General features: G+C 42.9%; 1 protein-coding gene across 10 annotated transcripts in view; it reads right to left on the bottom strand.

Moving 5' to 3' along the window:
• Slc12a1 (solute carrier family 12, member 1) overlaps positions 1-10,151 on the bottom strand; it is a 77,493-nt gene extending 67,342 nt beyond the window's left edge. For 4 of the 10 annotated variants that reach the window (XM_030248885.1, XM_030248888.1, XM_030248890.1 and 1 more), the window contains exons 1-4: positions 10,028-10,151; positions 8,340-8,930; positions 2,035-2,166; positions 1,510-1,585 (exon numbers count right to left, since the gene is read on the bottom strand). In XM_030248885.1, the coding sequence (XP_030104745.1) occupies positions 1,510-1,585; positions 2,035-2,166; positions 8,340-8,732 (601 nt within the window). In that variant the 5' untranslated portion in view covers positions 8,733-8,930; positions 10,028-10,151. The remainder of the gene's footprint in view (positions 1-1,509; positions 1,586-2,034; positions 2,167-8,339; positions 8,931-10,027) is intronic. The other 6 variants (XM_030248891.1, XM_030248892.1, XM_030248889.1 and 3 more) reach the window with 3 other exon arrangements.
• Between the last annotated feature and the right edge of the window lie 4,666 nt (positions 10,152-14,817).

The following is a 14,817-nucleotide window of genomic DNA, read 5'->3' as shown; positions in this document are numbered from 1 at the left end:
ACCAACGACTCTAAACAAAGAAAACCCATTACGCACTGTTGGGTTAGAATGAACTCTACTGACTTTTATGAGTGATGCAACTACACAAATGGAACAATTTTGTTTGGATACACTAATGTCTAAAACTGAAGCAAATTGCTTGGCAAAGAGAGGATCCTTTGTGCCTCTGTAATAAATGTAAAACTGGGTTGGCTGTGAAGAGTAGAGTAAGATCTGATTAAAGCTCAGATTGTTGCCCAAACATATGGGTGTTAAATACATACATTAGAAAGCATTACTCTTGCCGTTGGCTCTCTGTGCTCACACCTCCACACAAAGAACTGCGTCTTGATGATCTCAATAAGTTACTAAACTGCCCTTAAAAACCTAATTTTGCATGAAGCCCTGGAGCAAAGCCTTGGCAATATTAAGCTGCAGCTTTTCCATGGAACAGCATATACTTATTTTGGACCCTGTGGCTGTAGGCATTCATTTGCTACGCATCATCAAACCAGCAAGCAGCCTTTTTGTCAGGAACATAGCAGCTGCTGAACAAGTAACATGGAAAAAAACCGATGGGGCTGGCTCAGTGCTCCCTGTTAGAGTGGAGCCTTCCTGCTCTAGCTGTCAGCTGATGGTTCAAAGGGCATGTTGGAGGAGGTGGATAACACCAGGTACTTTTCATATACGAATTAAGATATCTTCTTGAGCAGCATATGAAGGCCCAGCTGAGCTTCTGGGTTTTCATATCAATATTCCCTCTGAGTCTCTCCTCAAAACTCAATCCAAATGTTTTCACACATATAGAACATAACACTGTTGATTATTGTGGTAAATTAGGAAATTTGAAAAGCATTAAGTCATAACTCCTGGAATAATATTACTTTTTTCTATTCAGAAAAAAATTTGGTTACCTACATTGTAAGTTATCATTTACAATGACTGGGGTCATTTCAACTATTATTTTAAGCTTATAGTTGGGAATATTTTGAGAATTTGCTTTTTATTGCTTGTATGTGACAGTAACAGCTATTTTCTTTGTAAAATGTTCTATAAGGCAGCACTTTCTTAATCAGGACACATATGTATTTGTATATACATCTTTACCAGTTTATCACCAGTCCTTTTTGCTTAGTGAAGTTTTGCTGGTTTTTATAAGCAGAATAGTCCGAGGCAAATAAAATGCAAATATTAATATATCCCAACGTGCTACCATAGTTATTTGAAATGAATGCGCTTTATCCACTTATATGCTTGAAACTCTATACAAAGCTCGAACTATTCACCTGACTATTCACTCACTGGGAAAACTGGAAAATTCCAGTCTCATAGGAGTTAGTGCCCCGATCTCTCCTCCCTGACATTGTCAGAGGCAAAAAAAAAAAAAAAAAAAAAAAAAGAAAGAAAAGAAAAGTGCTCAAGTGTAAATGACTTCTGCGACCTTCATCTTTTGCAGCACTGAAGGCAGACCAAGTTGGTTATTAAGCTTGCAATTTACATAAAAATTATTTAGGAGGGGAAATTGCTCACCAATTCCCGCTTCTCCTACAATCCAGGAGAGGCGAATGAAGAGCATGACTCCCCAGATGTTCAGCATGCATCGCACCTGTGGATCAAAGTGAGGATTGAAAGTGATGCAGGACCAAGCCCAAATAACCTTCCTAGTAACTCTGGTGTCCAGGGATGGCTGGTAAACCCTGTGGGATCACCTAGGGGACAGCAATCAGTGTAAGCAGAATCATAGGGGATGGATCTCAGTGTGACAGGATCCTAGGGCATGCATGTCTCTCAGTGTGAACAGGATCCTAGGGCATGCATGGCTCTCAGTGTGAACAGGATCCTAGGGCATGCATGGCTCTCAGTGTGAACAGGATCCTAGGGCATGCATGGCTCTCAGTGTGAACAGGATCCTAGGGCATGCATGGCTCTCAGTGTGAACAGGATCCTAGGGCATGCATGGCTCTCAGTGTGAACAGGATCCTAGGGCATGCATGGCTCTCAGTGTGAACAGGATCCTAGGGATGGCTCTCAGTGTAAGCACAGGACTTTGCTCACCAGCACACCTTTCACCCATCCAAACTTCACAACTCCAGTCATGTCTTCTTCCTTGTTTTCTGCTTGCTCATCTCCAGGCATCCCATCTCCATTAGCAACCCTGTCAGCTGAACCAGGGGCCACAGTCACATTCTGCATTTTTATAAAAAGAAAAGAAAAGAAAAGAAAAGAAAAGAAAAGAAAACAAAACAAAACAAAACAAAACATAGGAGTGGATCAATGGACTGTTTCTTAAATCTTTCAAAGCCAAGTCAAAACAATAGCCACAAAACTCTGCGGGGGAGGGGGGAAGTATTTCAATAACCTCAGCAGATAATTTTGTTGTTATTGTATCTTACCCTGGGAGTTAATGGCTTCCCTTGGTGAGTTCTTTCCAGCCATGGCTAAGGCTGCAGGATGGTAGACAGCTCAGGGGCCATCCCGCCATTAACAACACAAAAGTGGTCGGATTTCAATGAATTTAAAATGCAAAAAAGATAAACAAGCCAATGGAGTCAAGGGAGAAAAACTACGATAAAAGAGAAAAATCTTCTGGCAAAAGAGCTTAAGTTTAGATAGAGATAATCAGATTGCAAAATTCTTATAGGAAATTGTATTACTGACATTTGAAATGTAAGGGTGTGTTAGCAGTCATGGTCCCTCACTTTGTAGTAGGGGCTGCAATCACAAGGCAGATTTATACTTATTTAGATTATACTTCACTCAGTTGAGTCTGTCCAAACTATTACCATTCAAGCTTAGAGTCAGTATAAAGTGCCAGGAAGATTTTATAGAAGTATTTTTATACTAGATATTTAAAAGTCAATGTGCATTTTCCATTGGCAGCATATCTTGGCTTAGACTAGCCTCATTTTCAGTGGTCAGTAGCTAGGGGTCATGCATGGGCTACCTCATCTGAGCTTATATAGTACAGTCAGTTTCTGATGACAGTATTAGGTACTCTTCCCACATCAAGTAAAAAGTGTTTTTCAGGCTGGCCAAATGGCTCAGTGGGTAAGAGCATTGACTGCTCTTCCAAAGGTCCTGAGTTCAAATCCCAGCAACCACATGGTGGTTCACAACCACCCTAATGAGATCTGACGCCCTCTTCTGGTGCATCTGAAGTCAGCTACAGTGTACTTATGTAGAGTAATAAATAAATCTTTGGGCTGGAGAGAGCAGGGACTGAGTGAGAGGAGTTGACCAGAGTGAGCAGGGCCAACTGGAGTGAACAGAGGTCTCAAAATTCAAATACCAACAACCACATGAAGGCTCACATCTGTACAGCTATAGTATACTCACATACATAAGATAAATAAATAAATCTTTTTTAAAAAAGTGTTTTCTTTTAACATAAAGCAGCTAACAATCACCTGCAAATTTTATTTTCAGTTGTGAGTGGTGTGTGTGTCTGTATTTCTGATGTGTGTGAACAAGTTATACATTTGCCTTTGTGTGTGCACATGTGTATGCGTTTGTGTATATGAATGTGGGTGTGTAAGTATGTATGGTGTATGCATTTGTGCCATGTGAATGTGATGTCGGCGCATATGTGTGTGTGTGTGTTTGTATGTGTGAGTGCAGGTATATGGATATGTATGATGCATGAGTTTGTGTTGGATATAATGTATGTGCATATGTGCATGTGTTTGTGTGTATGATGCAGACAAGAACTTGTTGAGGCATGTGTGTCAAGGTCAAAGGACAACTTTGGGTGTTAGCCCTTGCAGTCTACCTTGATTGAAATAGGGTTTCTTTGTTGTTCTGGGTGACTGGCCTCAGAGCACTTGGAGAGGCAGTCTCCTGTTTCCACCTCTCTCCCTTGCCAGTTGGACTCAGCCCTGCACACGCACACTAGGTGTTGCTGCAAGTGCTTTCTACCTGAAGTCACGTCCCAGTGACAGCTTTTACTTCTCATGACTAAAACTTACAGTCGTCAAAAGCGTGAAAATTACGGCTGTGCTAATATGAGTGAAGAAATTGTCGCTTTGTTGGAGAGTCTACCTTTATTACCAGTACTCTAGTTAATCACTGTCCCTATGCCTGGGGTCCCATGAGAAAGCCTTAGTCACTTGCTCTATAGACACGGTTTTGGGGATGAAACCTATGCTTTCTGGTAAAACCTGTGAGGCTTTGGTCTGGGAGATTGCTGGGCTCTCTGATGAGCCCCAGTGGCAACTCTGACCCTTAGATTTGGAGGATGGGAGCATTAATAATGGCAAAAAAAAAAAAAAAACCCATAAAGTCATATAAAGAATGTAGTGCATATTTAAACTTCTCTATTAGATGAAGATTTTTTTTTCTTGATGGATGCCATTTTTACCGTTCTTCAATCCATCACTTGGACTTCAGAAAACCAAGAGAACGTTATCTGAGTGCAGGGCAGAGAAACCACCACATAGAGAAGTCAGGACAGCAATGAGTTTCTAAATTATTCAAAAGCAAAGTCAATGTAGGACTGACAACTCTTTTCATAGGTATATGAAACTTGCTAGTGTTTTGAAGTTTTAAGTATATTTATGTCAAGGCCAGTGATTTTGAATTTTTATGACTATATTTTCTTTTGTGACTAAATGTTTAATAGTAAATTTACAAGAGCCAATGCCATTTTCTTCGCTGACTGTAATACATAGGAGCAGAAAGGGTATGCACCCTTTCTGTACCTTAGAAACTACACATGGAATCTAATTTTTCATGAAATTAATCCAGGGCATGTCCTACAGCAATCTATTTTTGCTTTCTTAGAAAGTAGAAATGAGAACACATCCAAGATTTTTTTTTTTTTTTTTTTGAGACAGGGTTTCTCTGTTTAGCCCTGGCTGTCCTGGAACTCACTTTGTAGACCAGGCTGGCCTTGAACTCAGAAATCCACCTGCCTCTGCCTCCCAAATGCTGGGATTAAAGGCGTGTGCCACCACTGCCTGGCTGATTTTTTTTTTTTTTTAATATTACCTGGAAGTAGTTTAAGGCAGAATCACCTTTTATGTGGTAAAGCAAATCTTTGTTTTACTTTTTGATAAATGCTTCCTTTGTACACCAGAACAATAGCACATTCAATGTTTCATCCAAATATTGAGTCGAGGCTTGTGGGGACCTGAAGGTTGCTAAGCTCTGCCTAGGGGTTCACAGACATCTGGATGCTGTTAATGTCTCACGGATGGAAAGTTCTGAGATTGCATCCTTCATGTTTTTTTTCTTTCTTTACAATTTGAATTAATTTGCTTCTTTGCCTTCCATAAATGATGATCCATAATCTCTCATGGATGAATTTTTAATTCTATGGAACGATCATCCATTCACCAGGATTTCCATTTGTGTATTGCAGATTCAGAGAAGAGAAAATAAAGGGGTATTAAAGAGAAAGGCAGACTAGCTGATACAAGATTTTCTCTCCCAATACAAAAAAAGTAATACACAGCTTCAATTGCATGCAATCTAAATCTAAATAAAAATAAATAAAAACCTAAGGGGAACTGAAAGCAGAGTTCTTTTTATGAAGTAAAACTGCAAACTTAATGCTTATCAGACACCAGGTAATCACTGCACATGCTTTGATATGGGGAGGTTGTTGAGGCCTACCCTATGGAGAAAAGAGCAGAGCACAAAACAATGTCAATGCCTTAGTCATACGCTGTCCATTCCAAACATGGTAAGCATCTCAGACAGCTTCACTGTGCCACATCAAAGGCACACCCAAAAAAACTCTTGCTTTTGGGATGACTCCCCCAGTGGAAAGATCTCCACAAACCAGGGGTTTAAAACTTACAGATAAGCTACGTTTCACTCTAGAATGTTGGTCCTAAGAACAGTGTATCTTCCACTCAACTCAAAACCCTTTTCCTTAATGGGGCTGGGGACTGAACCTATAGTATGATACACTCTGGGCAAGCACAGCATCACTAAGCATTTTCGATTGTTTGCTTTGTTTTGTTTTAAATTTGAGCTTTACTTCTGAAACAAGGTCTTTCCAGGCACCCCTAGCCGATCCCAATCTCTGTCTGTAACCCAGGAGAGCCCTGAACTTCTACTTCCCTACCCTCGTTTTACCCATTAGGACAACCCTGGTCATAATTTTCTGACCTGGAAATCGTGACCTGAACAATCAGGCCCTGCTTCCAGTTTCCTCTTAATGAAGACTAAAGTGTTATTTTTCTTTGTTGTAAATTGTGTGAGTGGATGAATGAATATTTAAATTTTTTATCACTTTCAATGAAGAGGGCAGCTTTATAAGTTAAGTATAGTGTTCAAGACTTGGTGGGGTGGAATTTCACGACTTTTTTTCTGGACATTTTTGGTTCTTTTTACTTCCTCAGATAGTTGGAAGCTCCTTGCGAATGTTTAACTTCTCTTTCTGCTCCTTCCAGAACTTAGAGCCATCACGTCGTGCCCCCCTCTCCACCCTCTGTTTCATTCCTGTCCTCTCTTCCTGTCTCTTCCAGTCTCCTTTCCTTTTCCTCATTTAGAGAAAGAAACTAACAAGCAATTTGTCTGAAATTCAAATTACCTTCCCAATCCCGGCAAAAACAAAACAAAACAAACCCTGCATGGAAGCTGATACTGAATAGCCATGATGCTATTTTTTTTTTCTTTTGATTAAAGCACCAGATATTTCAGACAAAGTCTAAGGTTTGCACCTTGCCACCAATGCAGCACACTGGACAGATGAAGTTTGTGTGTGAGGGTATAAACAAGGAAGGTTTGTGGATGAGGGTACAAGTGCGGACTGAGAGCACAGACTCTTCCTCTGGAAGTCCTAGTAGAGAGCTGGGCCCCCTGCAGCTCAGAGAGTAAATTTTGGAGATGTTTTTCCTCTGGAAGGAAGGTGAGAAGAAACTAAGGGAAGAGCCCATGCCAGAATCATTCCTGGGAGAAGCTGTCCTGAGCCCAGCTGGGGGCGACAGCAGACTGTTTAACTTTGTTTTGCCACCCCCTCCCCCCAATCCCCATGCTCTAAGATCAAGTTTCTCTGTGTAGCCCTGACTGTCCAGGAATCACTCTGTAGACAGGGCTGACCTCGAACTCTGAGATCCTCCAGCCTCTCCCTCTGGAGTGCTAGGATTAAAGGTCTGAGCAACCACACAGCCTGCTATTTATTTATTTAACTTTTAAAAACTAGAATGGATAAATGAATAAATGAGTGCTTACAAAATAAGCTGTGCATTCTTCATTCTCCTAAAAGCTCAGCTGTAAGTAAATACACATTTGAAACTATTACTCAATTATCTTCCCAGAGAGCAACCATGTTCCACAAAGTGATATCCAGGGCTGGGGAGATGGCTCAGTGGGTAAAGCATTTGCTGGTAGGTGTGAGGGCCAGAGTTTGTGTGCAGGGTCTCCTGCTCTCACACAAAGAGGCTGACAATGGTGTCCCACCTGTGCTTTCAGTACTGAGGAAATGGAGACATGAGGTCTCCAGAGGAGGCTGGCTAGCTACACTAACAGAATCGGCAAGCTTGGGATTCAAGTAAGAGAGCCTGCCTCAGTGCACAAGGTGAAGAAACTAAGGAATCTGCCCAGCATCGACCTCTGCACACACCTGCAAATGCACAGGCATGCACGTGCATGCACAACCATGCGCATGCAAATAGGCACACATGCACAGCACCACACGCAGAGACATACAAAAGGGAAGGTTATTCATTACGAGCTGTCAGAAAGGCAGGATCTGTCAGTGTATCTCCGAGGAAATCTCAGAAGAAATCTAAGCGTCTAAATGAGGTATAGATTAGAGTCTTTCGGAGACTTTGGAACCCTTTTACGTTCTTTAAACAGGAAGTTTGGCCACTTCTGTGCTCCTGGGCTTAAATTTAGAAGAGCCAGGAGCCTCAGGCAAAGGTGTGAAGAGGAGGGACGCAAGGGCTGAATCTTATGCAATTCGAATCTTTCTTTTTAAAATAGAAAAACTAGTCATAACTCTGCTCTACTCTCCAGAGTAGCTGTGTCTTAAGGCCACAATGTGGCTGGACTACAGGCTGGCCCCCACAATAGGAACTATGAAAGCACAATGGTTTGTTTAAGGATTGCTGTGGAATCTTTAACACTAAACTGGAAACGGCGTAGGATTCAGTGTGGCGCAGTCAGCCCAGTGGGACTTGAGTGTCCTTACTGCAAACACCATAGCATACATTGCCTAACTTCCCGAGTTCACTCTGCACTTCTTTCCCAAGTCAGTAAACATTTGCAAAGCACCTGTACAGTTTCTGTTTCTTGGGACCCAGAGACAGCCGCATAAGGAGGCTAGATGGCGTGGACTAGTTCTCTTTGTTTGCCCACCACTTATGATGCAGTGTTTTCACCCCGAGGGAACAGCACGGAAGGATGCTTACCTTAGCCAGCTGCTCGTGGATCTCCAGCAGGCTGGGCCGGTTGACCTTGGGCCCGCTCACGCTGCCTGTGTTGCGGTAGTATTCAATCTTGGGGACGGCGTCCATGGTTTGTAGGTAGTATGTGTTTGTGTGAGAGTCGTAGGCGTGAAACGTGGTGTCTGTTTTGGCAGTCTCTCCAGTTTGGAGAAAATTGTCATAGCACTCCTGATTCCCAGGCCTAAAGCTGATTCTCAGTCTGTTTTGGGCTTCGTCCCCGAAAGAGGTCTCTTCATAATGTGGGGGGTCTGCACTGTCGCCCACGGCTGCCGCACTGCCATGGCCCTCGTTTATAACATGGACCTGAAAGCGACTGGCACTACTGGGCACTGAGTTGGAAGGGATGCTGACCGACATCTTCCAAAATCTACTGTGGAACTACCTATTTTATAGTGGTTGTTGTTTTAATCTACGTATTTCTGCTTTAAAATAGACAATAGTGTGGTTATAATACGGAGCGCTTGGCTTCGGTTTTAGATGACCCGATAGCTAGATCCCTGATGTATTGTTGATATGTGGTCTCCCATGCAAACTTCAGAATGGTCCTCAAGGCTGCTATTAAGAAAGAAAGTTATATTTGTTCCAGGCAATTGCAAACATATTTAAGAAGGGCTGTGGCTGGAGCTACAGTTTTCCTTCATAAGATGTCCAATTTTATGTTTGTTTCACTAAAAATTTCTCGTCTTCAAACCCTTGCTACCTGAGCAAGGAAACGGGACTGGGTTCTGCAAACAGAAATTCCAGGGAAGTCACTAGCATGTGACTGTTGGTCATGTTTGCTTGGAAGTCACCAGGACATTTAGAAAGCATGTTAGTAGTCAAGGACAGTAAGAGAGTTCACGGAGGGTCTAAATGCCAGCATTGCAAAGCATTTTACACTAATGACATTATCCTCCATTGTCTGATACACAAAAACCTTGAAAAGTATATTTTGCTAGTTCTTAAAAAAATCTACATATCATTAATGATAAATTTGACCCAGAAAAACTTTCACCTGTGTAACATGTAAAAAGGTATATTTTAGAATATGAAATTAAAACAAACAAACAAACACCAAAAAACAAAGACTAAGTCTCTTAAGATGATGTTCTGTGAATTAAAAAAAAAATTTAGTAGCCTCTGAAACATTTCATTTGCTCACATATTTGTGGTTTTTCATAATGCTATTATGGAAACCTTAAAAAAATGAGTGTTTGGGATACAAAAAGCAGCCACAGCTCTCAGTAAAGGCTTATGTTCTGCTGGCTCCTCTTAATGCAATGTTTCAGGAGTTCAATAAACCACCTGGTAATTTTCACAATTCTACAGTAAGCGCCAACCTTAAATACTGTCTTTGGGGTAATATTTCTTTGTAAATACCTTACAAGTTGATTTTTTTTTCCAAAGAAAACTAGAAAACGAGAACAATATTAACAAAAGCTTGGCTCTTGCACAGTTATTTAACGCATTTCTTTGGATAAAACAAACAAACAAATACACATAATTTAAACTCTTAAATAATCTTTCCTGGTGAAGTTATCCATGCAGCCCACATCTCTTAGCTTTTTAGAACATTTAAGTTCTCACAGTCCCTGGCGTCTTCAGTCCAGCCCTCAGGCTCTGTGTTTCCACATGATATGAAGTTGAGGCTTCTGCCCAGCCCAGACACTTACCGCCCCATCCAGCAGCCTTCTTCTGAGCAACAGTAACCCACATTAGCGTCGCACACGCATATATGGGGCCTTAGAGTTTAAGCTACAACCTTAGGCTTCTGCTCATTGGTTAAAAACTTTCTTGAAAGCGATGACTTTTCAGTCATTGGCCTGGAATAGTGGGAAAAGCCCCACACCAGTCATTAGCCCTGAGGAACCAACTGTAAGTACCACATCAACTAGTAACTAGTAGTAAATCATTAATCCTTTTAGGCAGTAAACAAAATAAAGTTTCTTTAATTTACAGATTGCACAACAACAAATCCTTCAAAAAATATTGCTTCAGTTGTTTGGGACTAGATAAATTTAGTTCTATGGTCTGCCATTCTGTCTCTGTCTCTATTTCTGTTTCTCTCTCTCTCTCTCTCTCTCTCTCTCTCTCTCTCTCTCTCTCTCTCTCTCAGTAAGAATCGAACCCAGGGCCTCACATATTCTAAGTAAGCGCTCTACCCCTGAGCTCCCCAGCCCATCTCTAACTGTCTTGCCTTGCTAATTGCCTGTGCTGGCCTGAGCTCACTCTGTACCCCTGGAGTCTCACCATCCTCCTGACCTCAGCCTCCCAAGGAGCTGGAAGCAGCCTCTGCCACCAGGCCTAGCTTATCACCTTGTTTTTGATGAGACCCAGTGACCTCATATTGCTCAGCATAGGAACCAAAATACCAAGAGATGGTCTCAATATTTTGTGGTTAGGAAATGTTACCTGAAATTATTTGACCTTACTTACCTTGCCTCCTCTCTGCATAGGAAGTGAGCAGACTGAGGGTAGAATTAGTGAAGTATTAAAAAGATTTCTGCTGAGTGTGAAAACCGCTTTAAGCTGCTCGAGTCAAACCGGGCACACTTCCCAGTGGTACTACTAAATGGCTTTTCTGTCTCCTCGCGGAGGAGCCATTTTTATCACGTCTAGTTTCTGAGTTTTGCTCAGAAGACGGTACGGCTCCAACCTGTGAGCTGGTGATTAAGACGGCACACGCAATTCCTCCTTGCAGGCTCTGTCATTGGTTTTCAATCAGGATGATCGAATGAGTCCTCTTTGGATCTAATAAGAAGCTATTCAAGTGATTTCCAGTTGCCCGGGTGGCTCTGCTGTGGTGTGACGTAGTGATTAAGTGTGAGCTGTGAGTGAAAAATTCTCCATTTCAGTTCTGGCCCTGCCACTTCCTGCCTGGGGAAATTCAGGAGACTCGTTCACCGTGTATGCTTCAATGTCCTCGTAGGCACACAATATGCAGACACTAACAGCATGTGGCCTGCTGAGTTACCGTGAGGCTTACACGAGCTCATTTATGTCTGTTTCTAAATAGCGCCGGTTTGAGCACAGTGCTTGCTTGGACTATTTTAGCAGGATTTATTATCTATTTGTAACTTTGTTTCTAACTCATGATTCTGAGACCAACCATTAAAGACATGGATAGGAATCACACCTTTTAAAATCAAGGGAAAGGTAAATTGGTGACCAAACACAGGATTGAACAAAGGGACATGCAGATGCCGGAGGAAAACCCAGTTGCTGCCAGCTGAGTGCCTTGGTACTAAGCCGAGCTAACGTTGTAAGGTTCTGCCGGAATCAGAATTATAAAGAGACAGCTGTAACTTGATCTTCTCTCTTCTTCTGGTTTTACAGCTATCGATTTGTGTGTTGGGGTGTGAGTGTACACACCGTATGCTATACAGAGAGGTCAAAGGCCGACCTCAGAGGAGTCTGTTCTCCAGGTATGTCTGCCCCAGGGTTTAAATTCGAATGTCAGGCCTGGCAGCGAGAGCCTTTACCTACTGAGTAATCTTGTTAGCCCCTATCTTCTCATGAAGACCACTTTAATTGAAGAAATTTATTTCTTCAATAAGGGGTTGCAACTCTCACTTAGAAGAAGAGCATTCTGTACAGGAGGTCAGGTGTCAGATTCAGGTAGGGGGTGCTGGGATACTTAATAGATCAATAGGCTGCTGAGATGAGGCTGGGACCCAAGACACGTTCTCTTGCCTGTACCAGGATGATTGGCAGCATCCATTGCTCACCTGCCTTCAGGAATACCTTCTTCATTCTTCAGCCTTTTTCTTCCCTCAGAGGCTGGGAGCACCTCTGGAGTCAGTCTCTTTTTCTTGCTGCATGCCTCTCTGACCTCAGTGAGTATGAATTAGTTTTGGTCTCAGTCTTCCATCAAGCAGACATTTTCATTTGAGGCTCTTATCTCTAACGGGGAAATGATAGCCTCTGTTGTTCATTAGGGGGGTTCAGACCTTCTAGAGTGGCTGGGAGATAGTCAGGGGATATGGATGAGATGACATCATTCAACCTTGGATGGTGAGCTTAAGTCGAGCCTTTGAGGCAGGTGGGTAAGGAAACTATCTGGAGGTACAGACACCATCTTTCTTCCTGTTCTCCCTAACAGGCTCTTGTATGTGGCAATAGGGGCTCATCTGGGTATGATACTGGCCATCTATTCTTAGAGGCATTAACATTTCTTGAAGTTTCCATATTATATCTCAACAATAACCAACTCTTTATAGTGATCACTTCTCACTCTGGAAACACAGATGATGACCGTTCTCCTACCCCCAGCTCCCAAGAGTAAGATGCACACATGAAAAATAAAAGCCATGAATCAAGTACTTCCTGTCAGTGTGATGCTGGGAGTGGTAGTGTATTGGGAGTTGATGACCTGAAGTGGTACATTCCTTATGATCATGTCTCACACCTCTCTCTCTCTCTCTCTCTCTCTCTCTCTCTCTCTCTCTCTCTCTCTCTCTCTCTCCCTCCCTCCCTCCCTCCCTCCCTCCCTCCCTCCCTCCCTCCTCTTTCTTTCTTTTCTTCTTTCTGAAATAAAAATCTGATATTGTGAAATGGAAAGTCTTGTGAATGGAACCTCTGTAAGTTGGACATTAATTTTGGGCACGGGGGGGGTGGGGTGGGGGTGGGCACAGAATCACAAAGATGATGCCCTGTGTTTGGGCACAGATGCCTTTCAGCAAAGTCAGCTGAGTTCAATTTACTGAGTTACTCTTGGGCCAGATTACCAACTGGGTGTGAGGGTCTCTGAACCACCTGGGGCACCAAGAGCATCTTTGATGTCAAGGCTTGTAACGGAAGAACCATAGCCAACATAGATATTTTATAAATCTACTAGGAGCAAGTAAGCAAACAAACAGAAGGCCCATCAGGCATCTTTCTGGGGCTGCTATTTGGGAATGCCACAGACACGATTAGGAGTCTTGGTAAAAAACTGTAGAGGCCAAGGGGTTGGCTCAATGGGGAAAGGGTCTGCTGTGCAAGCAGAGACCCGAGTTCAGATATCTACCATGCATGCAAACCTCAGGTGTGGGGGAAGCATTATAGCCTCAGTGCTGGGCTGGGAGTGGTATGGAGACAGAGAAAGAATGACGTATTTACCCGCTCTATAGTTTTCAGAGTGCTTTTCCATTCTTTACATATCCATACTCTTACCAGCATTCCTGAGAGACACAGCCCAGGCTTCTTACCCTTGCTTCATGGATATGGAAACTGCCTCTGCTGAGCCAACATTGGAACCCAGGGAACATGCACGATAACTTTAATCCTTTCCTTAGCTCTCTGACTTCCCAGATAAAACCTGTGGCATGTTTAGGCTGCTGGTGTTTACAACAGTCTATCATGTGTTCATGCCTCCTCAAGAATAGTTTCATACCCTATGGCTAGCTCTCCCCTGAAGTCCACTGAGCTTAGACAACTGGCTTCTGGTGGCATGGCTTCAGAGGTGGCAGGCTGGACACCTTGCCTCAGTACAATTATCCCTCTTACTGGGTGATGTTGGAGCTGTTTCTTTAGTACTAGCCATGAAGGAGGATGGTGAAGCTGGTGTGAGGCAGGACTGGTGGTGACTCTACACTACAGGATCTCACCATAGGAGGTTCTTCAAGGCAGAGAAGAGTGGCGGGAATTCTGAGACCCTTCACATCAGCAAGCTTGCAAGGTTTGCCTGTTAGTTTTCTGAATTTGTTCCACAGTGAGCTTTCTGACCTATCATCCCTGTTTAAGAAAAAAATATTCTTTCCTTTGGGGGCTGAAAGACTTTTGAGCCCAAGTGTTGTGTAATGATTTCCTCTGAGACAAGCCCTCATCTTAGAAAGAAGTTCCTCAAGTCACAGAATGCTCTAAGGGGAGGTAAAACAGTCCATTAAGGAACCAAAAAGCCCCAGGAAGTTTCTGAAACTGACCAGATACCCTAGTTCTTTCCTCCCCCAAATGTACATAAGCAGTACGAACTGCTGAGAGGTGATCTCAGACAAGCCGAGATGCCTGGAAGAGGTTCAGATCACATGAGCTGCCTCAAAGAGACACTGTCTAACCCATGGATGGAGCTGCCTGCAGGCTGTGCCCTGAACTCCAGGTTCCCAGCCTTTGTGAACTGTCACTAGCTCATGCTGGCATGGGCTATTGGTGATTCACCGTTGTGTCATTTCTGCTCCTATAAGTAACTCTTCATCCATATTCCTAGAAGTGACCCCAGTCTATCACCAGGCTGAGTAGAACTGTGTTCCTGTCTCTTTCAAGACATATTATCACACAACACAAGGGTCACTGAAGCTATGCTGTGACTCCAGTCAGGAGTGTGGGGAGGGTAGATAGGTTTGCTTTGCAAAATCCCTTAGGTAGCTCATTAGCCTGGGCAGATATCAGAGGAGAGAATATGGCAGAAGAGGTGTGGTTTCCGCTCTATGGATAGAAACCTCCACTGAGGAGGAAGACCAGGGAAAACACAAGATTGTACACAGCA

The sequence above is a fragment of the Mus musculus genome, chromosome 2 (assembly GCF_000001635.26).
Source record: "Mus musculus strain C57BL/6J chromosome 2, GRCm38.p6 C57BL/6J".
Lineage (NCBI taxonomy): Eukaryota > Metazoa > Chordata > Mammalia > Rodentia > Muridae > Mus > Mus musculus.
This window is presented reverse-complemented; position numbering and strand designations above follow the sequence as displayed.